General features: G+C 40.7%; 1 protein-coding gene across 1 annotated transcript; it reads left to right on the forward strand.

Moving 5' to 3' along the window:
* The first annotated feature begins 541 nt into the window (after nucleotides 1-541).
* On the forward strand, nucleotides 542-25,390 carry LOC135463466 (sacsin-like). Its single transcript, XM_064740724.1, has 8 exons — nucleotides 542-572; nucleotides 4,969-5,080; nucleotides 5,815-5,945; nucleotides 6,904-7,011; nucleotides 8,732-8,879; nucleotides 10,599-12,101; nucleotides 16,284-23,944; nucleotides 24,823-25,390. The coding sequence occupies exons 3-8, from the start codon at nucleotides 5,835-5,837 to the stop codon at nucleotides 25,123-25,125; spliced, it is 9,834 nt and encodes a 3,277-aa protein (XP_064596794.1). The 5' UTR covers nucleotides 542-572; nucleotides 4,969-5,080; nucleotides 5,815-5,834; the 3' UTR covers nucleotides 25,126-25,390.
* The last annotated feature ends 1,397 nt before the right edge of the window (nucleotides 25,391-26,787 follow it).

Below are 26,787 nucleotides of genomic sequence, written 5' to 3' on the forward strand. Positions count from 1 at the left end.
GTCCAGTTTGGAGCTGCCTTGTAAAACCTTGTGAAAACTTGGGAGTTACTTAATAAAGTTCTTTGTGTAAAGTTGCACTATGACATCTGCTCCGTGTCGTGGCATAAGGCCTTTTTTCATAAAAGTTTTGTTTCAGAAATATCGAAGGATTCAGCCACTCACAATATGGATGGTATTAAGCCAGTCAGTAATATTCCTGAGCAAAACACTACGTGAAGCGCCTGAGTGAAGGCCATATCTGTATTTGAACACACGAAAGCAATTTTGATTATTCTGTGCAAGGACTTTTCCAGTCGACGTTTGACGAGGGTATATACCACAGGTATCTCCAAAAGAATTATCTATTGGCAGGAAGCCAATACTGATATATCTAGTTTAGGGCGGGATAGGTTAAACAAACAGTGATCCGCCCCCTGTTTTGTTAACACATGCGGTATTCAGAGCCCGTTTACTTTCGATTTCGTCTTCGAAAAACTCGTCACCACGGCGGTCAATATAAAGGGCGACGGCGATTAGCCAAGTCAGACTGACAACCGTCTCCGACCCAAGGAGAAATCTCTCTACACTTTCAGGTAAGACAGGAGACACTATATATATATATATATATATATATATATATATATATATATATATATATATATATATATATATATATATATATATATATATATATAAAATTAAGCTGTAGATTTATTTATTTACTGTGCTGTGCCCTGTACGCATGTTGTCTGTAATGAGAAGGGAAACATTCCTATGCTATTTTGTTCGATCGAGTGAAAGAATTTAATAATTTCTTATAAATCTCTCTTTCTTTATTACCTTAACAAAAACACAAAAAGCAATCTAAAAACAATGTAGCGGTCAGATTTGGAAGGAAAGGGGTTAAAGCACAGTGTTTGGAAACGTTATTGATGAACGTTCCAACCCGTGACGTAGGGATATGCACACCATACTTTGGTGGAAAACGAGGTAGACTGTGCACACAGCCACACAGGCGTCGTCAGCCGATTGTCTTAATCAAGGCCTAACATGCTGTGAGAACGGGAAAACTTCCCTGCCGAAGGTCGGTTTGAACCCGCTCGTACAGACGAGCTCCAAGCACTGAAACCACTTTGGTCCGTAAAAATATTCTTGAGTACGGCGTAAAACACCAATCAAAGAAATAAATAAATGTTAGTTTTAACAGAAAATTTGTTGTCTGAGAGATGCTAAAATTATTCTGTTATTAGAGGATAATGTCCTGTCATATTCAACGTAATATTCTGTTAATCTATTACAATCATTCTGTTATATTATAATCAATCTCTGGCTGGGAAAGGAAGGGGCACTTCTGCACACAAATTTGTATCATGAAACTTTCAGAAATAAGCAGGCCGCTTGAACTCATTCGAGAAAATGAGCTAGCGAGTGAATGCTTGGAGTTTTAACGACGCACTTAACAATTTTATGCCGTTTGTCATATGACAACGAAGGAATCCTTAATAAAGAAAATGAGGTTATCTAACAGCCATGGCGTGATCAACACTGTGACCTAATCTCATCGTTGATATATACAGTTAGGTGCCCATAGATATCTTTTGCCTATAGATCTCTATGGGTTAAGGAGTTGGTGGTGGTGGTCGGGGGGTGGGGAGGGGATGTCATATTGAACCTTGAGCCTTTTACCAATGCGGTCGCTGTGAGTTCAAGTCGAAGGTCTCCCGGCAACCTGTGGATGGTCCTGGGTACCCCCCGAGCTCTCCACTTTTAAGTGAAAATATTCTTTAGTACGGCATAAAAACCCTACTAATTAAATAAATAAATAAATAATGTTAAATGCATTTCGTCTGTAAACAGACTGAAAGTTTTAATCAAGCGTGCCACATGAAATATGCGAGTTCACATATATGCCACATGATTCTTTACCATGTCACATCCCGTATATATGACGTATATATGACGTATATGTGACGTAAGTAAGAATTTGGTACGTTTTCTATGCGTATGGAGAGAACAAAACACGTGTGCTATGCGTTTTCAATATTTACGCCCTATATGCGTATTTATTTTTTATTCCGCATCAGACAAAATACTGCGGTTTTCATTTGACAGCAACGGTCGCGTGCGAGAAGTTTATTTTCACGCATCCTGCAGCCGATGCAGCATGCGCCTGTTGACCAGGTTATCTCCCTTAAATATGGACTGTGAAAACAATGACGAGGCTGAAGCGATCCCGGTGAACCGATGTGTCCGGCATATCGTTGCAGTGATTTTTTCAACATTGTGATTACTGTCATACACTTCACAACTTAAAACCTTTCGGGAACCACTTGGACAGATTCACAAGAGAGTATTTTTTGGTGAAAATTGCTAATAATGGTTTCAATCAAGAAGCAGAAAGATTTTCACAAAAAAACATTTGCAAAGGTTTAAAAGAAAAAAGAAAAGAAAAGAAAAAAGAGACCGTTTAGCTTTTTATTTATTTATTTGATTGGTGTTTTACGCCATAATCAAAATATTTCACTTATACAACGGCGGCCAGCATTGTGGTGGGAGGAAACCGGGCAGAGCCCACGACCATCCGCAGGTTGCTGACAGACCTTCCGGGAGTACTTGACTATTCTTGAATTGCCTTTTTGAACATACTTATCTGATGCGGGAATTGAGTGGCTGATTAAAAACTATGAACGTCAAAAAGAGATATAGAGATACGATGGTATTTGCGTTTATGGATTGAGCTAACAGGAGTTTCCGACTGATCCACTTTTTTCACATTCATCATGCATAATGGTGGAAGAAAAGTGGTCGAAAACAAAGGTAAGACTGCTTGTGCAAATCATCGATTATTTATTGCCATAAAAACCAAAGAAGACAGGCATCGTTTGAAACTAGAAATTCCTTGTTCAAGACCAGTATGGAACCCGTACTTCGTGTGCCAGCGATTGGGAGTCGAACACTTTACCACTGAGCCATGCTCCACCCAGTGAAGAGAATTAAAAACGAATACAATTGTTTCTGGATTATGTATTTATTTGACTGGAGTTTTACCCCGTACTCAAGAATATTTGACTTATACGACGGCGGCCAGCATTATCGTGGGAGGCAACGCAGGACCATCCGCAGGTTGCTGTAAGACCTCACACGTACGACCGGAGAGGAAGTCAGTATCAGCTGGACTTGTACTCACAGTGACCGCATTGGTGAGAGATTCCAACGTCACTACGCTGCGCACAGGATAAGATTTTCTGTTTCTATTTTAGCCCAGTGTTTACGGTTTACATTCTTTTTTATTGAAGTTTTGCCCGCTTTGACAAAATAAAAAAGAATCGCCTGATATACAGGTTCTCTCTCTAAGCTGCCTTTTACAGATAGTGGCTTTATGCCAAGTAGTTTTAACCAGTTTTCACAAATGCCCTTCATCGGATTTTCCCCGTCTGAATAGAGAAGTTTTGAGTTTGAACTCTTTTGCCGTTAAAGGTAAAAACAGTCCTGCTCTATAGTATGACTTTTTTTTATCTTTCGCGATAAAAGAGTTCGAACTCGAAACCCCCTATTCATTTTGAATGGTTTGCGATTTCTTTGCAACTGTGAAAGGCTGACTTTCTCTGTGAATCAATTTTATGATTTACAAAATAAAGCTGGATTGTCCTCAAGGTTGTACCTATAGAGGAAATAATAATAACGTTGTTTACCTGTGACTTTGTGTGGTTCACCGGGACTGGTTGTCGTACCTATAGAGGAAATGCGGTTTTAATAACATTCTTTACCTTGACTTGGTGTGGTTTATCGGGAGTGGTTGTCGTACCTATAGAGGAAATACGGCTTTAATAACGTTCTTTACCTGTGACTTGGTGTGGTTTACCGGGAGTGGTTGTCGTACCTATAGAGGAAATACGGCTTTAATAACGTTCTTTACCTGTAACTTGGTGTGTTTTACCGGGTGTGGTTTACCGGGAGTGGTTGTCGTACCCAGTGGAAATACGGCTTTAATAACGTTCTTTATCTGGGACGTTGTGAGGTTTGCCTGGAGTGGTTGTCGTACCTGTAGAGGAAATACGGCTTTAATAACCCTCTTTACCTGTGACGTTGTGAGGTTTACCTGGAGTGGTTGTCGTACCTATAGAGGAAATACGGCTTTAATAACGTTCTTTACCTGTGACTTGGTGTGGTTTATCGGGAGTGGTTGTCGTACCTATAGAGGAAATACGGCTTTAATAAAATTCTTTACCTGTGACTTTGTATAGTTATTTGGGGATGGTTGTCGTACCTAGTGGAAATACGGCTTTAATAACGTCGTTTGCTTGTGACTTGGTGTGGTTTTCCGGGAGTGGTTTAACCTAAATACGACTTTAATGACATTCTTTTTCTGTGCCTTTCTTCGCATTGCCGTATAGTGGCTGTCGTTTTTAGCGTAAATAGAGATTTCATAACCCTCTGTTCCTGTGACTTCCCGTGGTTCTTGTGCTCCTGTGGTTCTGGCGTTTGGCAAACATTAACCTTTATACACGTGCACCGCGATCTGGCAAAATCGTGTCATTGCCCGGTTTCACTAACAATTTCCAAGTTGTTATTTATTTATTTGAGTGTTTTTTTTTCGCCCTTCTAAGGAATATTTCACTTATATGACGGCGGCCAGCATAGTCGTACGAGGCAATGCACGGCCATCCGCAGGTTGCTGGAAGGCCTTGCCACATACAGCCGGGGAGGAAGCCAGCACGAGCTGGACTTGAACTCACGACGACCGGATTAGCGAGAGGCTCCTAGGTCATAACACCGTCTAAGTTCAGTAAATTGCCTATGTCGGCCGTTTTTTGTCTCAAGTCCTACATGGAGTGTTTCTCGACAAAATTTAAGTCAAACAAGTATAGTGTTATGTAGCTTAAGCCATATACTTTTGCCTGAGGAAAAAAAAACTTAGGAAGTTTAATGAAAGTTGGTGTTTTGTTGTCCTACGCTGGAAATAAGATGGATGTTTTTTTTTATTTCTAGTTTATCACGTGGTACCCGGAAGTTACCATGTCCAGAAGATGCAAGTGTCTTTTTCCTTCAACGAACTTGGCAGCCAAGTATGACGCTATTGGGACTTGCTAACTGTGCAGTCGTAAGTGTCAAAACCTTGACAGTTAAATTGACAAGATGCCATATTTCACCGGTTACGTGTGACCATTTGCCAATTATCACACTGTCGCCGTCGCTCTGATTTTAATCTCTATGATATATTTGATTATTTATTTGATTGGTGTTTTACGCCGTGCTCAAGAATAGTTCATTTATACCAGGGCGACTAGGGTTAAGGTGGAAATCCACGATCATCCGCTGATTGCTAATTGATATTCCCACAGGACTTGAACTCACACCGATCGCAAACGTGAGGGGCTCCTTAGTTATTGTCCTGAACTAGTCACGGAGACCTTTCTCGATGATGTCATATTTTATTTATTTATTTATTTGATAGGTGTTTTACGCCGTGCTCATGAATATTTCACTTATACGACGGCGGACAGCATTATGGTGGGAGGAAACCTGTCAGAACCCGGGGGAAACCCACGACCATCCGCAGGTTGTTAGCAGGCCTTCTCACGTACTGTAATATTTTATAATGTAATAACCACGATCCAGTTTCGTCGGAGTTACCGTACTATGTTTTGATTATTACAATCATCTAACTTTTGTATAGCTCACTCTATAAAAGTTAATAGGTTTAAGGTTTTAGCATCTCAGTTTGACAAAAGACGTAACTACAAAAATATATGAATAACTGCCAAAATGCAGTAAATGCAAATTATACTTGTGGTATTTGGCACTTTGATATAATTCAAGTTCCTTGCTTTGCAGTTTTGAGGTGTGAACCCGACATGGACAATTCGGACTCTGAGGGGGAGGTGTGCGGGATAGAACGACCCTCCCTGGTGGAGGACTTAAGGACTGTCTTGGAGGAATATCCTGACAACGGTCAAATATTCAAGGTACCAATTCTTACATGTACGAATGGGCAATAAAGACTTGGATATATGGTAGTATGTGAAACAGTGTTTCCAAAAATACATCCCATAAATGGACTACAATCTCGCCTAACAAATATGCATTTTTAGAGGGAAATAAATGTCACAAAAATATTAATTTTGGTGCTGAAACTTACAATTTTCCAGTAGAAAATATCATCCTATGTTTCAAGCAAACCTCAAAACACATTTCTAAACTCACTAGAACTCTCGGAATCAGGAAAAATGGGCAAGTTAGTCATGGAAATTTTCTGCTTTGATTTGATCGCAGGTTTTGTATATAAATGTAAAAAGACGACCATGACTGTTACGTATATCTTTTTCAACAAAGTGAATTTAACCACAGTTATTCGGACCTTCAGAGCTTCTCGAGTGAGAAGGTTTGATTGGCACCAGCCGACGGTAGTTAACCCCAAGTTTTCCTCCACCATCGTGTAATTAACTTAAAGGTGTGGTGTTAGACATTCAGTCACGACGGTTCGTGTAATAATGTAGGCCCAATGTCCTTTTCAGAAGAATGACTGCACATCGTAGCAATTTTCGGATGTCTTTATTGGGGTCTAATTATAATCGTAACATTTCCTGTATTCTTTTATTAGAAAGAGGATTATAATTTCTGTATTTTTCAATCTAAGAAGTAAGTACACGACAATTCCAATGCGTCCGTTTGGTAAAAAATGATTGCAATCATGGCGTTTTCAATGTGTCTTATTGAGAAGAGTGATTATAATCATAACGTTTCCAGTGTATCTTTTGGAGAAGGTACATTACAATCATACCGTTTTCAGTGCATCTCGTTGAAAAGCAAGATTACCGTCATTACATGTGCATGGCGTGCCCTTCCTTGGGAATAATGAACAACTATGGCAATACCTGTACGCCTTTAATTCAACAGTGATTAATTATTGTATGTGTTTTTCAGGAGCTAATTCAGAATGCCGAAGATGCGGGGGCAACCAAAGTTAAGATCATTTACGACGCTACTGGACCCAGTGTTGACGTCACAGGAAACTCTAGTCCTCATTTCCAGGTTAGATTTTGTTGCAAATCTTTGCAACAAATATTTCCTATTTCATCCTCTTTCTAAATACGGTAAGCTATGGTGTGATAGATCTCTTAAATTGCAATATTTGTGTACATGTAATTTAATGAGATAATTCAATGTGGACACCCGTTTTGTGTACGTGGCGATCTACGGTCATGTTGACGGGCGCGTAGAGATATTGTGGCGTGCTAACAAATAAATCGCTAGTACACGATTTGAATACTAATTTCATCCATTCGCCTAGAACATTCTTTGCCTCTTTCCAACATCATGGAAAACTGTTGACCGCTTCTCTTTGCATGAATCCGCCTTAATTCCGTACTATATACATGCTTCCTTAGTTCTTTGGTGGTTTCTGTGGAACGTTGTTTTGGGACTTGACCCAGCGATCTTTTATCTGGGACGTCTAATTTGGTTGAGGGCTGGTGCAGGAATGTCAGTATGTTTTGACGCCTAGATTAGACTATTGTTTACCGTCATACTGAAGAATTCCAGTTATAATTAAATCAAGGCGGACAGTGTTATGAGTGAAAGATACAAGAGTGACTGGGACAAACCAGCGTCTATGGACAAGACTCTGACGAAATTTCCCACTGGTAACGTCCGAGGTCGTTCACATTAACCGTTTCCAAGCGATCTCTTCAGAACAAATGGACAGATCTTCATAAAATTTGTCTTAGCACTTCATGACCTCGGCTTTAAGAATTGAGACATTTTGTGATTGTTAAACTGTGCATAATATATTTGTAGCAATTTTAGCCGGAAAGTAATTTTGTCCGTTTGACATCTTCAGAGTTAATAGTCGGAATTTAATAAAATTGGGTTTGATTGAGTTTAATAAAAATGGCTTTAACAAATGTTAAACTTTTGAAGTATGTCCGTCTGTTCATTTGACCATTCGTCAGTACCTTGGCATTAATGCAAGCCTCAACCTTATCCCGAACTGCTGGCCCCGATTTTAATCAACTGTGGTTTGATTTTTTTTTTTTTTTTTTTTTTTGATTGGTGTTTTACGCCGTACTCAAGAATATTTCACTTATACGACGGCGGCCAGCATTATGGTGGGTGGAAACCGGGCAGAGCCCGGCGGAAACCCACGACCATCCGCAGGTTGCTGGCAGACCTTCCCACGTACGGCGGTAGAGGAAGCCAGCATGAGCTGGTCTTGAACTCACAGCGACCGCATTGGTGAGAGGCTTCTGGGTCACTACGCTGCGCTAGCGCGCTAACCGACTGAGCCACGGAGGCCCCTACTGTGGTTTGAACTTTAATTAACAACTGGTCATGTTTTGGACTATATCAGTCCGTTCAACGGATTATCCTATTTTCACAGGGATGATTGAAGAATTTTTTTGTCTTCAATAAGTCAAATGTTCTTGAGTGTCAACGATTTCTTATCAGGATCTGTCGCTTACCCAAATATATCAAGTCATATCTGGTCCTCCAGCAACTTGCGGATAGTCGTGAGTTTTCCCCGGGCTCTTCCCGGTTTCCCCTCACCATAATGCTGGCCACTGTGGTGTAAGTGAAATATTCTTGGGTGTACGGCGTAAAACACCAATCAAGTAAATTAATAATTTCAAAGCAGACCTTACATCGTGAGTCTTATCCCACAGAAATGCCAGTCACAAACATTATCTCTCAGAAGTTTATAATACTGGATGCAGTATTTGCTTGTATAATTTCCGGTCCGTTCTTGACTCAGGGTCCAGCGATCTACGTCTACAATGATGCGAAATTTACCGACGCGGATTGGAAAGGAATTAAGATGCTACGTAAAAGTGTGAAAAAAGATGACCCGATGAAAATTGGTCGCTACGGACTGGGATTTAAATCCGTATTTCATATTACAGGTACACTTATAATTTCCATATAACAAGTATCGTTATTATTTCCATGTTATCATTTCAGTATAACAGGTATGGTTATCATTTCAGTATAACAGGTATGGTTATCATTTCCATATAATAGGTATTGTTATTATTTCCATGTTATCATTTCAGTATAACAGGTATTGTTATCATTTCAGTATAACAGGTATCGTTATCATTTCCATATAACAGGTATCGTTATCATTTCCATATAACAGGTATCGTTATTATTTCATTTATTGCTGAATCAATGCAGCCTTCGTCGCGAAAAACAAGCTTTTTGTTAGATTTTGGAGCATTTGTTAATTTGTAAAAGTATTCTAACCGCACTTTCTTAACACCAATGTTAACGTTAACATATCGGTATGTAGAGCTTATTGCGCTACGTGTCACGCACGGAAAGCATTTGTGGTGAATTGGCTGGCATTGATTTCATAGTCAGCTGACTATAGACGATAAGCTACAGTGACATGGTCACCCAAACTTGGATTTTTAAACAAATTCTGCTTGCGACGTCTTAGCGAAGTCACTCACGTTGAAGTAATAATATTCACTGAGTATGTAGCTTGTAGGAGCCCGGAGAACTCCTGCCGGTATTCGAATTTTTTCAGAAAGAGGGCGGGCTATTTTGACTCATTAATATTCAGCCGGGAGGGCCCGAAGCATATGCGCAGCGTTCGGAAAGTTCCGGTCGATACAAGCATGTCCAGCGAGGTACGTGTGGGTGACAGAAACAGACACTATGATCTTACTATATTTCCTGCTCAATAGACATTGCTCCATCCAGGTATTGCACCGAAGATATACCTATTGTACAATAACAGGCTTGCAATAAATAGAGGAAGCTTGGCTAAAGATGCTACTACAGAAGTTTTAAGGACGAACGCGGTTGTCCACAAAGTAATCTGCTAAGTGGCAAGCTCAACACTAACTGTTGAAGCTCTAACTAAGCGAGATCGTGCTTCGTGAGACCCTTTACTTTCTTCAGTGTACTCCGCCGTTCAAACTGACCACCAATTACAACTCTAGACTTGCTGGGCAACCTGTCGAGCTCTTTCATACACCTGTTTTAGGCCGATCCTATCACGAGCGAGCAGTAGGTCCTTCTTTTACGCGGGTTATCAGTCATGTTTGTTACAGATGAAGTTTACCGCCTCATTTAAATATGCTGGCAGTTTTCATGTTTGTTTGTTATTTTAAACATTCACTTATCGTACAATGCTGGGGGTGGGATTAGCGAAAAGCTTATAACTTTTACATCTTGAGAAAAATACCCGATTTTTTCTGTAACAACCTAAAAATGCTTAATATTTGGGCAACCGTGTTGTTTCAACAGGGAGAAGCATATGACCATGCCAACGCTGCAATAGGAATTGGCAACGTAGAAAATTTTTGTAAATCCACTGCAATGTTAATCGAAGTCACCTGAGTATACACAAACAGTTTACTTACAACACATTGTCTGTGTCATGAATGTTAGATATTGTATCATTAAAGAAATCTTTCAACTTTGGGATTTGCGTTTTGGAGGGATTATTCACGTCATGATTTTTCCACCAAAATTTGACGATCTTCGTTAAATCAAATAAATAAATAAGTAAAATAAATAAATAACGAATGAATCAATATATACACACAATCAATCAGTACATAAAAATACTAAATAAATTTGATAGATCAGATAAATTAATACACTTGCAGATTTCCCCAGCGTTGTCAGTGGTGACACTCTCCTCCTCCTTGATCCGAGTAAGCCAGAAGGCAAATCTTGTACTCTCCACCTACTCTCAAAGAACAAGCGAACGGTTCAGTGCATGTGGCGATCATTTGAAAGAGTTCTCAGTTCCACGATCTTTGACACCAACACCAAAGATGGCTTCGATGGAACGGTTTTCCGATTCCCGTTACGGAAATCTCCATCGGAACTCTCTCGTGGGTTGTATGATGATGAGAAAATTTGCCACCTCCTGGAAAGTTTCAGAACTGAAATGATGCTGATTCTTGTGTTCCTGCGTAGTTTGGATTCTGTGGAAATTTGGAGATCCAAAGTGGCATGTGGTGATTCTCCGGAGTTGTCCTTCAGTGCTTGTCTAATGGAAAAAAGTGCTAAGGAGCGCAGAGACCGAAAAACCGGCCTGGAGGAGGATGTTTTCTTCGCAAAAACCGGATACAGACGGACAAGCACTGTTTCCTATCAGGTGACGGATCATTTAACTACGCTCTCATTTTCCCTGAGCTGGACAGTAGCGTCACTCTGTTTAGGTGGAAAGGAAATTCCCCTGTCTCTTGATCCTATCATGGAGTCTCCGCCATTTGTAGGCGTCGCTATTGTTGCTGTTCCAAAGACGTCAAGAGAAGTCATTATGAGGATGGGACTGATGGAAAAGGCTTTACAAGGTCACGTGTACTGCTTTTTGCCTCTGCCTCTTGTAAACACCAACAACACAGGGCTTCCAGTTCAAATCAATGGGTTCTTCGCTCTCAGCGCTAACCGGCACCATCTAAAATGGCCCACCGCCGATGAAGAGCAACACTGCTGTGATACACGGGGAGACGGATCATCTAGATGGAACAAGGACCTGTTGACAAGAGCTATTCCTAGGGCTTACTGCGATCTGATCACAAAGCTGATTGAGACGTCGAAGGCCGAGAGCAACACTGAGGAGTCGGTGCGGGCAGTTTACGAAGCGTTTCCTTCAGTTACGTCTGTGAACGGCATATGGACGATTGTGCTTAAGGAATTCTGGAAGCTCGTACTTCAGACAGCTTGCTTTTTTTCAGAACGGAATAGTGGCAGGTGGGTAACGGTCAGTGAAGCAGCCTTTTGTAAGGATCAAACGCCCTCAAATATCCCCGTGGAAGTCCAGGATAGTCTACGTCGTCTAGGAACGACAGTGTGTTGTATTCCAGCGAGGGTGATCGACACGGTCCAGAGTTTGGCTGACGGCCGGATGAAACTCGTCACGCCTGAGTTGGTAAGAGAGTTACTGAAGAAGACCTCCGCCTACAAGCGAGAACCTCGGTCTGTCAAGTTGCACCTCCTCGACTTCATCATGGAGGATATTCCTGCGGAGCAGAACTTTTCTCAATTGCATGGAATAGAACTTCTTCCACTATCAGATGAAAAGTTTGCAGCATTCCAGAATGAAGTAAGTATTGTGCTTCTCAGATATAGTTTTTGGCTAGGTAACCCTAGTCACACAGGTCAACAATAACCCTAGTCACATAGGTCAATAATATCCCTAGTCACATAGGTCAACAATAACCCTAGTCACATAGGTCAATAATAACCCTAGTCACATAGGTCAATAATAACCCTAGTCATATATGTCAATAATAACCCTAGTCATATATGTCAATAACCCTAGTCACATAGGTCAATAATAACAATAGTCATATAGGTCAATAATAACCCTAGTCACATTAGTCAACAATAACCCTAGTCACATAGGTCAACAATAACCCTAGTCACATAGGTCAACAATAATCATAGTCATATAGGTCAATAATAACCCTAGTCACACAGGTCAACAATAACCCTAGTCACATAGGTCAACAATAATCATAGTCACACAGGTCAACAATAATCATAGTCACATAGGTCAATAATAACCCTAGTCATATATGTCAATAATAACCCTAGTCACATAGGTCAATAATAACCCTAGTCACATAGGTCAACAATAATCATAGTCACACAGGTCAACAATAATCCTAGTCACATAGGTCAATAATAACCTTAGTCATATATGTCAATAATAACCCTAGTCACATAGGTCAACAATAACCCTAGTCACATAGGTCAACAATAATCCTAGTCACACAGGTCAACAATAACCGTAGTCACATAGGTCAACAATAACCCTAGTCACATAGGTCAACAATAATCATAGTCACACAGGTCAACAATAATCATAGTCACATAGGTCAATAATAACCCTAGTCATATATGTCAATAATAACCCTAGTCACATAGGTCAACAATAATCCTAGTCACATAGGTCAACAATAACCATAGTCACACAGGTCAACAATAATCCTAGTCACATAGGTCAATAATAACCTTAGTCATATATGTCAATAATAACCCTAGTCACATAGGTCAATAATAACCCTAGTCACATAGGTCAACAATAATCCTAGTCACACAGGTCAACAATAACCCTAGTCATATAGGTCAATAATAACCCTAGTCACACAGGTCAACAATAACATTTCCGTACTGGCCACACTGTCAAATATTATAATATGATACTGGTAATTGGTCTAACCTGGGTAAGTGCCAGTGAAGCATGTCAATGGTCTTAGTGATGAGCGCTTCCCCTTTGTAACTGCCACATTGAAGTACAAGGTCTGTCTTAAAAAAATAACTGGTGTAAGTCCTAAGTGATGCGTGCTTCCCCTTTATACCTGGGATATTGACATGCAAGATTTGTCTTAAAAAGAAAGGGATGTAAGTGCTAAGTGATGCGTGCTTCCTCTTTGTAACTCGGACATTGACATGCAAGGTTTGTCTTAAAAAGGTAAATGGTGTAAGTGCTAAGTGAAGAGTGCTTCCCCTTTGTAACTGTGACATTAACATGCAAGGTTTGGCTTAAAAAGGTAAGCGATGCAAGTGCTAAGTGAAGAGTGCTTCCCCTTTGTAACTGTGACATTAACATGGAAGGTTTGTCGTAAAAGGGTAAGTGGTGTAAAATCTAAGTGGTGAGTGCTTTCCCTGTGTAACTGGGATATTGACTTGCAAGGTTTGTCTTAAAAAGGTAAATGGTGTAAGTGCTAAGTGAAGAGTGCTTCCCCTTTGTAACTGTGACATTAACATGCAAGGTTTGTCGTAAAAGGGTAAGTGGTGTAAATGCTAAATGGTGAGTGCTTTCCCTGTGTAACTGGGATATTGACATGCAAGGTTTGTCTTAAAAGGATAAATGGTTTGAGAGCTAAGTAATGAGTGCTTTCCCTGTGTAACTGGGATATTGACATGCAAGGTTTGTCTTAAAAAGGTAAGTGGTGTAAGTGCTAAGTGATGAGTGCTTCCCCTTTGTAACTGGGGCATTAACATACAAGGTTTGTTTTAAAAGGGTAAGTGGTGTAAGTGCAAAGTGGTGAGTGCTTCCCGGGGGCCTCCTAGGCTCAGTTGGTTAGCCGTACTTGGCCGATTGGTGCTTTACGCCGTCCTCAAGAATATTTCACTTATACTACGGCGGCCAGCATTTTGGTGGGAGGAAACCGGGCAGAGCCCGGGGAAAACCCACGAGCATCCGCAGGTTGCTGACAGACCTTCCTACATATGGCCGGAGAGGAAGCCAGCATGAGTTGGACTTGAAATCACAGCGACCGCATTGGCGAGAGGCTCCTGGGTCATTACGTGCTTAACCTTGGTAACTGAGGCATTGGCATACAAGGTTTGTCTTAAATATGTGAATGCTAAGTGGTTTGTGCTTCAGCTCTGAGACTGTGACATTGGCAGGGTCTGTGTTTCAAGCAAGTGTTAATGTAAGTGGTTAGTGATTCCGCTCTTAGACTGTGACTAAGATCTGTGTTTAACTGTGAAGTAAGATCTGTGTTTCAAGCAAGTGTTATTGCTAAGCGCTTAGTGCTTCAGCTCTTAGACTGTGACATTGGTAAGATCTGTGTTTCAAGCACGTGTTATTGCTAAGTGGCGATTGCTTTAGCTTTGTAACTGGGTGATCCGGCTGAAATGCCATAGTGGATCAAGTCAAACGGTTCTAAAAAAAACTATTTCAAATGTAGCTCTCATTAGCTCGGATAATATTCTTAGTGACTTATCTGGCGAATGGCGGTTGCTCATCCTGCTTCATCCGACCAGAAGCATAGCCGCCGTCAAAGAAAAATTCTAATCCCAACCAAAAGACTTTAAATGTAAAAGCCCTGAATCAACGCCTGACTGATTCAGATGTGAATTTTTCGTGAGGTACCTGCACTAACTGAACCTGACAGTATGATTGAAACATTCCAGAGTGAGGCTTCTTGTTACTCAAGATTGTCAAGCACGGATCGATTTAGTGTCAATATATTGTAGCTAAGTCTGGGGTCATGTTTAGCGTTTCATACACAGCACTGTGATTAGTAAGTCGCAAAAATGTGACAACATCTGGTTTGAGCTATACTATAACTGAAATGATGCTACGATCACTGTGAGTTCAAGTCCAGCTCAAACTGGCTTCGAGGAAAGCCTGCCACCAACATTTGAATGGCCATGAGTGTGCCCCGGGCTCTCCCCGGTTTACTCCCACCATGTTCCCGGCCGCCATCTTGTAAGTGAAATATCCTTGAGTACGGCGTAAAACACCAATCAAATAAATAAATTTAAATGAGGGCCAATACTCTCCAAGCTGTCAGGTAGACCGAAAATATTTTCACTTCTTCACACGTGTAAAAACTGAAGCTCTCAGGTGTAAAGACTGTGGGATATGTAGATTAAAACTAGAGCGTCAAGGAGAGTTTGATAAACTGGCAAATGAACGTATCAGGTGAAATACGGTCCTTCACCCGTTTACCTAAGTGAAGATTTCATTCTAATTGGTCATGAAAACACTTGAACAGTGGCAAATTAACACATCCCCCAACACCATGCGTTAAGCAAAATTAGGTAAGTAAAATGCACTGAAGATAATTACACTAGTCTTACATTAGACGTCGTTGATGTAAAACTATTCAAATACTATGATGTCATCACTGTGACGTATAATAAACAGTAACATGGGAACATTGTGCAGGACATACAATGTTGATTATGGTTTTGTTTCCACGCAGGAAATTGCTCAACCGCTATTCTGTCCTACGAAAGTATTCGAGAGATGTTTGTTCCCCGGTTTAGAAGGCCAATTTCTCGCCGATATTTCAGCTCAATTCCCGAATCTGAGCCTAAAGCTGAAGAATGTATGCAAATCAGGTAAGAAAATTTGCAAAGCATGATTATACAGTTTTCTGTATAATAAGTATTATAAATTAATGCAATACTGCAGCATGGAGAGGAAGACCAAAAAAAAAAAAAAAACGTCAGTGGGATATCTTTCAAAGGGTCACACGTAACTGGTGAAATGTGGAAACTTATCAGTTTACGTCAGTTGGTATATTCGCTGCATTTTCTCCGAACTTTCCCACGATAATAGCGGATATGTGAGAGATAAAATACGTAAACATTCTTAAAAGCACATTTGTTGTGCCCCAATATGGCGTAAAATTTGTAAGTTATTTGCCTAAGGTTAGGGATTTTCTTTGGGTATTCATGTTGCTTTAGTAATAACAATAATAATAATAATAATAATAAAACATATCTAAGTGAAGAATTTCTGTGCGTGGCGTTAAACAACAATCAAAGAAATAAAATAAATACATGCATTTGAACTTTACATGAATTTGTTATAGGTAGAACCCAGTTGAGACCTGTCAAGAGAGGCGATATGCCAAAGCTACTGGAACAAGTGAGTTGGAAGACTAAAACACTATCAGGAAAAGACATTGTGCGCTGGGTAACCAACGTCTGGAGTATGCTGTGCTCGGAATTTCCATGCAACTTATCCCTGTTTGAAGGGCTGACCCTATTACCCGTCTCAACAGTCCTTGATCAGCTTAAACGTCCTTCATTAAAGGTGCTAAAAGAGTGGAATGGTGTGGTTTTGTCGGATGAGGTTGAGGCGGTTCTCGTCAGTATGGGTGTTCAGGTGATAAGGAATGCTGTAGGAGAGATGTTGAACCACCCAGGTGTTGTGGGGGTATTTATTCTTGAGCCTACATCGAGTTCAGTTTTGAAAGCCCTTACCACAGCAAGAGCGAACAACCTCGGCAAACGTACCCCAGCGCTAACTGAAAAGCTCAGATCAGCTTTCGTGTCGTTCTTGTCGACCTGTCGTAGAGATCTTACACAAGCCGAACACAGCATGCTCATCTCCCTTCCCTTGTTCAAAACTGTTGACCAAAGTAAGGAAGTCAGCCATGTTTCTGTTCAAGACTTAAATACGTCAGTTCCGGAAGAGTATGAACAGATCAAAGATGTCTTCCCGGTTACCTTTCCAAGGAGGCTGATTGTCTACAACAACTCAGATGAATCACGTCTCGGTTCGATGCTTAGAGTTCAACAGCTCAGTCACAGGGAATTGGTGTTGAAAGTCATAGAAACGATGCTTAGTCAGCACAGCGCATACACTGATGACGAGGTGTGTCGCTTCATGAAGTATGTCATCAAGAATTTCACTGATTCTGATCAATCAGTGTGGAAATTGGCGAAAGACATTCCATTTGTACCATGCTCTGATCATAAAGGTACCCTGCGCCGGCCGGTTGATCTCATACATCCAGCGGATCAAATAGCCCGCCTGTATAATTCTTCTGAGGGACGATTCCCGTCACAAAATTGTGAGGCATTCCATGATAAACAGACACTGGCTACTCTGGAAAAATTGGGTATGCTGAAGAACTGTCTGCCCTCAAAGGAAATCCTGGGAAGAGCGCGATTTATTGCAAAGCTGAGCAAGTCCCACTCGGAGGAAGCTGTCGAGAAGTTTGTGCTCCTGATGCATGTTCTGCGCAGGATGGAAACAGTGGATGATTTGAAGCTCACTGCAGATGATACGAACGACCTAGCCGAAACACATTTTCTGCCTGTTCTTCAACGACCTGAACAATGGCCTTCCAGTCTTGAATGGAAAGCAGATAGTGAATTACCATTCCAGCGCCCTCGATATGTCTGCGATGGGAGGCATAGAGACCTAGTAGGCTCTCGGTGTCTGATACTGGTATCTGATGGCCTTGAAGAGTTTTCAGAGACCGTTCTGAAAAAATTAGGAGTATCAGTTGAACTCAAACCAGTTGATGTTGTTGACCATTTGTTTTGTTTAAAACGAATTGAGACATCTGTTCTTCGCCCGGACGAAATGACCTGTTTAAAACAAATGTATGAAAGACTGTATTCCTATTTGGAAGATCACATCAGGGAATCTGATGTAACCCATCACTGGATGGAAAAACTCAGGCAGCTAGACTGTGTGTTTGTCGACACTCGCCACATTTCACCACAGTCTGTTGCCTGTGAGTGTGATATCGACTGTTCTCCATACTTGTTCAAGCTGAGCGATGGTTATAGTCGACGTTATCCGAATACAATGAGTTTATTTGGTATCAAGAAACACTTCAGCAGTTCTGACTTACTGCATTATCTCCAAAAGTTCTATGAAGATCACAGAGAAAAAAGGCTGGACGCAAGATCAATGCGTCTTTTACACAACATGATTACATTACTACTCGACTCGGTAAACGGTGAACATGGGCAGGTGAATGAGACTGGCAGTATGATGTTGCCAGATCAAACAGGAACGCTGCGTCCCACAGAGATGTTGTGCTTCGATGATTCTTCGTGGATTGAGGAATTGGCTGAATTGAACTATGTTCACGACAGTGTATCAGTAGAAACGGCCAAACGATTGGGTGTAAAGGGCAAACAAAACTGGTGTTTGTATCAGAATGCTGACGGGATTGAAGAGCTCTTTGGCCAAAAAGAAGAACTGACAAGTAGATTGAATGGAATTTTACAGGCTTACCCTTGTGATTTCACGCTATTGACAGAATTATTACAAAACGCTGATGACGCAGGGGCTACGGAAATACAGTTTATTAAAGACTGGAGGTTCCACAAAAGTGACAAGGCGTTTTCTGAAGCGTGGAAGGAACTTCATGGTCCCGCCTTATGTGTGTACAATAATGCTGACTTTACCGATGAAGATCTTAAAGGAATTCAAAGGTTGGGGAAGGGAAGCAAGACAAATGACCCTTTAAAAACTGGAAAATTTGGAGTTGGTTTCAATGTGGTGTATCATCTAACAGATGCCCCATCTTTTCTGATCAAGTCTCCAACCAAGCAAACATTATGCGCTCTGGACCCAAGTGGTAGTTATTTACCGAACTTACGACCCGGCCAGTCTGGCAAGAGATGGACCGATTTGGATGTGCTTGGTGAGCGATTCCCGGATTCGGTTGCTTGTTACCCCGAAAGTGTTTTGAATCAAAACCAGGTCGGAACTCTTTTTAGACTGCCATTACGAAACGGGAAGAGCGCACAACAATCATTGATTAAACCTGAAGAAATGACAGTTGAAGAATTAGAGAAACTACTCGAAGTATTTCAGAACGGCGCAAAGGAAGCCCTTTTGTTTACTGAAAGCGTAAACACTATCAAAATAATCAACGTAAATGGGAATGGTGAATTGGAAACTCAGTATGAAGTCAAAGCTCAACTGAGTTTAGAAAGTTTTTTAAAAAAACAAATGTACCTCTCAAAGCGCAAAGAATTAATACAGTCGGAAAAATCGCTTGAAAACATTGACATAACAAAGGTGCAATACATTGTGGATTTAAATGATCACACTGGAAGAGAAAGCTGGTTTGTTAAGCAACAAATTGGATTTGAAAACCCGAAAGAAACCCCGGATGTGGTGAAGAAAGCATACAGTCAGAAAAAAGTCAACCTGCTGCCAACCGGAGGGGTAGCATTTCCACTGACACAGCCAGAGGGCCGTGTCTGTAAAGCATTTCGTGGTCTTCCCCTTCCAATACCTACGGGACTACCTGTACAACTTGAGGCAGACTTCGTATTGGATTACGAACATAGAAGCAGTCTATATCATTCACCTGTCTCAGATGTTAACACTGAATGGAACAAAACTGTGATCGGGCATCTCCTGGCACCACTGTATGCTTCCGGGTTGTTAGATATGAGAGAAATGCTGTTCAGTAAGACGCCCAGCACGGCCAATAGCGTTGCTGTTCAAACATACCACGCCTTATTCCCTTCTATCAAAAAGGCCAGTGATGATTACTGGAAGCAAGTCTGTCAAGCCTTTTACCAAAGTCTTAGCCATTGTGCCAGCCGAGTGTTGTTGATAACAGATGAAAATCAGTCACCTGAGGGAAAGTTGGTTTCTGTACAAAAATGGCTTCCAGTGAATGGAAAAGAGAGTGAACACGGTTTCTTTAATACACTAAGTCGCCAATTCCCTCACCATGAAAATAATAAGCTGGCTAAGGTTGCAAGGTTGACAGCACTGCTAAAAAAACTTCACTTCAACATCACTGAAACACCTTTGGATGTTTATGAAAACTTTTACGAAGCAAAAGTCAATGTTAAAGAGGTACATCCGGACGCAGTTGTTAGTTTCTTGCATACAGCCTCTGACTCCTCCCATTGTAAAGTGGGCAACGTACCATGTCCATTGCGAACGTCATTAATCAACAACGAAAACAACTTACATGAGCTGTTGTCGTACTGCCATCGCTCCAGGCAACTGAAGCATTCTCTCGAAGGGCTACCGCTGCTTCTGACTTATGACGGAAATCTGCGGGTTTTCAGAGAGTCGCAGAAAGTGTTTGAATCAAAGCACCATGATATTCTTCCTCATTCACAATCTTGCTTTCTTAACTGGAATGTGGAAAAAATTCTTTCCTCAAATTTCGACTATCCAATTGTACGGTATGGTCAAGTTCGGCCGCTCCAGATTGCAGATTACGCCAGATGCCTGCCCATAGAGCTACCTCAAACAGTATTTGGCTGTAATCAACCAGTCGAGTTCATTAATAAGACTTGGTTGAAGTCAGTCTGGGAGTTTTTGACGGAACAAGTTGCGAAAGTTGAAAAGAAGAAAAGTCCACATAAACTCACCGCAGATCAAATTTTAGAGCACCTACAAGACATTTTGATGTGGTCTCTGATACCCGTCACAACCACTTACCGTGGTGTAAACAGCTCTTACCTTTTACCCATCAGTTTTGCCGAACAGATATTCACAAGCAACGGCTGGGTAATTGAAGATCATCTTCGTGAAATGGGAGTTTATTTTTACGTCCCATTCGATGAGAACAAGGAGCTGCCATCAAGGCTTTTAGTTTCTTGCAGTGATCCAGGAAAGGTTCTGATTGGCTTAACCAAAGCTTTAGAGTCTTCACGCGATACTGTTCATGTCACTTCCCTTACAAATGACCAGTGTGAGGACATTCTGGGTTATTTCTCAAAAAAAAAGCAGATAGACCAGTTGAGTAAGATCCCAGGGAACAAAGTCATGTTAAAACGACTGCCTTTTTATGTGACAGTTAACAATCATGCTGTCAAGGTAGAAGACGCTCGGGCCATAGTCTTACCAGACTCAATACCCTCCGTGGGAATGTTGACATGGTCTAAGAAGGAATCATTGGTGTTGTTAAAAGAAAACAAGAGCCTCGCGCACTTGTACAAATATTTGGAACTTCACATCTACCAGGATGTGGATTTCTACAGCAGGTACCTTTTCCCATTATTTGAACTCCTCGACGAGGAGGCAAGGATCGTTCATTTGGAGTTCGTTCGAGATAGGCTAGTTCCCATAACCAAACGTGATCCCAAGTCCAAATTTCGCCAAGCTCTCCAAAAGCTACCGTTCATCCCAAGAAACATGAAACTAGAAAAAGCCTCTAGTTTTTATGATCGGGAACATCATCTATTTAAGGTTATGCTGAGTGAGGGCTATTTTGTACCTGAGACATTTTGGTGTGAAGAATGGCGAGATATGTTAATTATGGCTGGCCTTACAAACACGGTGACTTGTGACAAGTTCGTGGGGTTGGCTAAGCAATTAGAGGCAAACGGACGCTGCAGCGGTAACCTGACAAAGATTGCTGGACAATCCCAACATTTGATAGAAAATTTGTACAAGGAACAAGAATGTGATGAGAGGCTATTGGAAAGAATTCGAGACATTAAGTTTCTTGTGTCCTGTCCTATCGCTGAGGAGCTTCAGGCGTTTGTATCACTTAAGAGGTATGAGCCGATGATTTGTTTCAACGGGTCAATTTTGCCAGAATATCAAGACCTGGTATTTACAACATCTGACGTGCTTAGTTATTCCTTCGACAAGATATGTACAAATTTAAAAATTCTAGGTATTAAGTCTTCTCCAACACCACAGGATGTTGTTCAAAATCTGCAGAATATCCTGAAAAGGATGGAACAACTGCAACAGGATGGACTAGAATTCGTTACGGACAAGCTGTTTAAAATCGTCCGTGAAACGTTTAAATTCCTTCAAAGTGAAAATTTAAGTGAGGACCTCAGAGAACGACTTCGTCACTCACCGTGCGTAGTGATTCAAGACCACCAATGTTTTGTCAAGCCTCAGCAAGTTGTTGTGGAGCTGAAATCACAAAAACAGATTGTTCCATACCTTTTCGCTCTCCCTAAAACCCTTGGACCTTTCCTAGAATTGCTGCAGTCCATTGGCGTTTCCGAATCTCCGTCTCCACAACATTACGAAAAAGTTCTCGCTCAGATAAGAGAAAGTTATCAAGACGGAGATCTTAAACCTGGCGAGGCAGAGGCGGCACGTATGGCCACCAGAGGTTTATATGAGGGTCTGATCACGAAAAATGACTATGTTCCGACCGATCTACTCTATCTACCTGCCCAGAAAGGGGATTCAACTGTCATCTGGAATTCTAGCGAAGTGGTGATTTCCGATAACCCAGTCCTCAAGACAAAAGCAAGAGACGTACTTGACTTTGTATATTTGGTAGATTTTAATGATCAGGATGCAGATGAACCAAACTTTGACAAGATGAAATTTTGGGAAAGGCTTCCTGACAGCCACAAACCACAGCTTCTGTCAAATTTGGTGGAGGAAAAGTTGACGCATTCCTGTGAGTCACTGTATCGACAGTCGGAGACTAGATGTCAGGCGTTGAAAGCTATGGTGTCCTCGCCCGAAGTTCAAAGGGGAGTTGTCAAGTTGATTAACCACTTTGCACCTAATGACAGCAATATAGAAAGCCGCTCGATCATTGATAAGATACAAAGACTTATTTCATCAGTGAGGATATTTTGTTTACCACAAGTTATAACATGTCTGGTGCACCAAGGTAACATTGTTCCCGGTACAGAAAGCTACTCACTTTCGCGACACTGCGAAGTCGTGGAAACTGGGGATATGGACGAGTTGCATATTATTTTGAAGGAAGGAATCCTTGAGGATGCTAGCAAGAGTTTGCATGAAATATGCCTAAGTCTCTGTAGTAAAATGCCAAATGTACCTAACGAAGTAATACTGCATATACACCAACTCTTATCATTGGCACACGGACGACAACCAATCTCAGACTATCTAAATGAGCAGCGAATCTGTGAAGACTGGACAGATGAGCAGCTTGGAGGAGCTTCAGCCATGTCATCTCCAGGGAACTACATTCCAGTCTCTCTCCATGGCTCGCTGGATCAAAGTTTCCTCACGCTAACACCCGGTCAATGCGTCGCGTATGAATGTAGTGACCCAGTGCTGTCCGGAGAAGATGGCGATGCTGTTTACCGCTATGCGACTGTTCTGGAGGAAGTTGGGAAGCGAGCAGACAGTTGGAAAAAAGACTACAAGATAGACATCGGTGACACCCTCACTGTACCTACTACTGACCTCTATGCGTTTCACACGAGATCACCCGTCTGCTCAGAGGAAGCAGCAATTTCCATCGGAAGTACTACCTCTGCAGGTGCTGACAGAAAGCAAGAGAGCAAGTCCTTACAAGAGGTAGAAACCGAAATTTACCAGATTCTTAAGGAGGCATGGGAGATAAATAAGACAGTGAGGAATAAAGTCTTGAAGAGGCTCCTTCTTAAGTGGTACCCCGATGCAAATTCTGAACTCAAAGACTTCCGAACCAAAGTCACTGAATATATACATGACTTGGTAAAACAATTTGAGAGCAAAGAGAAAGTGTTTGATGATGATGTTGATAACCGTGTTGATAAGGATGATACCAATACTCATGATGACATATTGAATCCACAAGCAGGTGTGTCTGGGCGTTGTGACATGTACGAAAGTATTTCAGCCAGGGGGAGGGCGTACTGGAAGGAGCATGGAGAGTTGACTAGGGCTGATGAACTCTGGTTACACCCTAATCCTCAGCCGTCAGAAGGTCGCCGCTGGCTCCGTCAGGCACAGGCCGACTTTAAAGCCGTCGGAAATGACGAGAATGGTCACCCTCCATCGCCTGCCTGGGCGTGCTTTAAATGTTTGCAGGTGAGGCCCCTAACTTTTTTCTGTGTTTACTTATTTATTTTGTATTTATTTTGTATGGTGTTTCATGTCACACTCAGAAGTATATTACATAAAGGCGGTCAAGTAGATGGGTAGAGGAAAGGAGATCCCACGTATTTAAAGCGGTGGTATATGAAGACAAATTTCTGGACTCTTAAGTTTAGAAGTTCACTTTTTGCAAAGGTCAATATATTCGGATAGCCAGTGAGGCCTCCTATGGTCACTTGGTGGCGTCCTCTCCGGTCCTACCTGGAAGGTCTTCAGCAACCTGCGGATGATCGTGTGTTTTGATCGGGTTCTGCCCGGCTTCCCCTCACATTATAATACTTACCGTCGTCGTATAACTGAAACATTACAGAGTAAAACACCAGTCAGATAAATAAATAAATAAATAAATATCACCACTTGACCGATGCTTGACCGTACTCAAGAAAGTTTCACTTACACGACGACATTGGGGTTCATGAGCGAGTGAAATGATTTAAGATTGAAGCGAAAAGAATACAGGGAAACGACTATTGGTATGCTATATTTTAAATTTAGATCAAAAGTTTAATTTAAAGTTTTGAATTTCGATTACTGAAAAAATTGGTATGTTTCTTTCTCTGATATTGGGCTTATAATGTAAAGAATCTTCGTGTTACACTCAAAGCGCCATGTAAATGAGCTATGATGAAGTCACCGAGTTTAAAATTACTTTAGGAAACTAGCTTATGAGTATCCATTTGTCTTCGCGATACCAGTGATCATAACAAAAATACTATGGAATATTTCATATTCTTATTTAATTCCTATGATTTTTGTTTGTACTGTTACTAGGCTGAAGCCATAATCTTGAAAAGTTATTCCTCATTTTACAGGCTGCGGAAAAGGCATTAAAAGCTGCATTGCTCGCCAAAAATGCTAACGACAGCGCCAGATCAAGCCATTATTTGGAAGAAATAGCAGGCAGACTTGACAACAAAACCTTATATCGACTGGCCAGGGATCTGGAGGATACGTTAGGTAGGAAAGGGCACTTGGCAACAAGGTATCCAGACATGTTGAGGGCCGGTGAAATTCCGTCAGAATTCTATAAAATGGACAAAGTGATCCAAACGAAGCAACTCTGTAGAGAGATGTTGGCTGTGATCGAGCCTATTCTGCAAACTTCTAACGTTTAGAAAACTTGATATCGGTTTTAGTCAGCTTGTCGACACCTCATCCGCCACCCCTCTATGATTTGCCCAATATGAACTTTGTACTGGTTACGACCTTTCTTATGAGCAGTGTATTCATGTACGCATTTGCATTCCAGTAGATATATATGTATGTATTGGAATGTAGGTATTTATATAGGACTCATTCAGTAAGCTGTCGGATATTGAATGATGATTTCTAATATGTTATAATTGTACTCATGTTTTAATTGTACTTACGTATACAGACGACACAGAATATAAACATTTCCTATATATATATATATATATATATATATATATATATATATATATATATATATATATATTCTTATGGTTAGCTATCAACATTTCCTTTACACGTACATGAACATTTATATTTGAAACTTCGTAAGCCTATGTTAAATGGGATATTTTTATCTTGAAATTTGTTATACATATGTGTGTGTATTGTTAATATGAAATATGCGCATTTCTTTAACGTATAAATGCATGAACTGTTCGTATTTTAAACTTTGTAATACTAAATTTATTGGTTGACTTTTGTTATTACAATTATAAATAGATAGAATAGATAGAGAGATAGTTTGACTTATACATGCTTTAAATTACTTATCAGACCCAACAAACATACATCTGTCGGACTTTTCACGTTTTGGATCGGTTTAATGGCATTTGCTTTAATTTGTTGTAATATTGAATACTTACAATTTTGCTTGTGCGGAATATTTGTATTAATACAGGTGTGAGCCTCCGGCGTTAAAGGCTTCTGCATATGAGGGTTATTTCCCTTTAATGGAAGCCAACATCGCCATACATTCAAATAAGAATTTCATTATTCAAAACTGTATATACTGCTTTACTGTATATGCGGATTTTCAGATTTTTTTTTCTTATTTTAGATCAGACGTCTATTTGCTATGTGAAAAACCGAATAGAATACATTTAAAACTTTGAGTAGTACTTAAACGATATGTATAAGTGTGCCAAAGAGTCTTAAAATATATGTGCTTAAGTTTTATCGGACATTTATGTATTTTCTCAAGTGTCTTCGGATATATACCCAAGAGTATTACACATGTATCGTATATACTTTGTCTAGTGCCTTATGTGATGTGCTGTGTGATGTATGCCTCCAGGTGTCTTGACGTACATGTCGATTTTTCCAAATGTTTTATACAGGTGCACGTATATATGACCAATTGTTATTAGGTATGTAAGCTTGACTAAGTGTCATGGAATATATTTCTCTGATATAGGGTAGCTGTTTTCAAGTGCCGTGGATTATATATGCGCAAGTGCTACGTGTGGAATATATATTCTCCAAGTGCTTTGTATAACATATGTACATGAGTTCCATGAAAATATTTACCTACTAATGATAAATCTGCCCACGTGTTTTGGGTAATACGCGCCCACGTATATTAGGATGTATCTGCCCATGTGTTTTGGGTAATACGTGCCCACGTATATTAGGATGTATCTGCGCACGTGTTTTGGGTAATATGCGCCCACGCATATTGGGGTATATGTGCCCACGTGTCTTGACGTTATGAAAAGTGGACAAACTCACTTTCTGGACTGGATATCTTTTTTTTATCTCTCTATCTTTCTTTCTTAACTAATTGTTTAACTTAGTGTACACCT

This window comes from Liolophura sinensis, chromosome 3, assembly GCF_032854445.1.
Source record: "Liolophura sinensis isolate JHLJ2023 chromosome 3, CUHK_Ljap_v2, whole genome shotgun sequence".
In the NCBI taxonomy this organism is placed as follows: domain Eukaryota; kingdom Metazoa; phylum Mollusca; class Polyplacophora; order Chitonida; family Chitonidae; genus Liolophura; species Liolophura sinensis.

Coding starts and splice junctions, on each gene's coding strand:
- LOC135463466 (XM_064740724.1), top strand. CDS start 5,835: ATGGACAATTCGGACTCTGAGGGGGAGGTGTGCGGGATAGAACGACCC. Junction 5,946..6,903: donor ACAACGGTCAAATATTCAAG/GTACCAATTCTT, acceptor TGTGTTTTTCAG/GAGCTAATTCAGAATGCCGA. Junction 12,102..16,283: donor AGGTAACCCTAGTCACACAG/GTCAACAATAAC, acceptor AATTTGTTATAG/GTAGAACCCAGTTGAGACCT.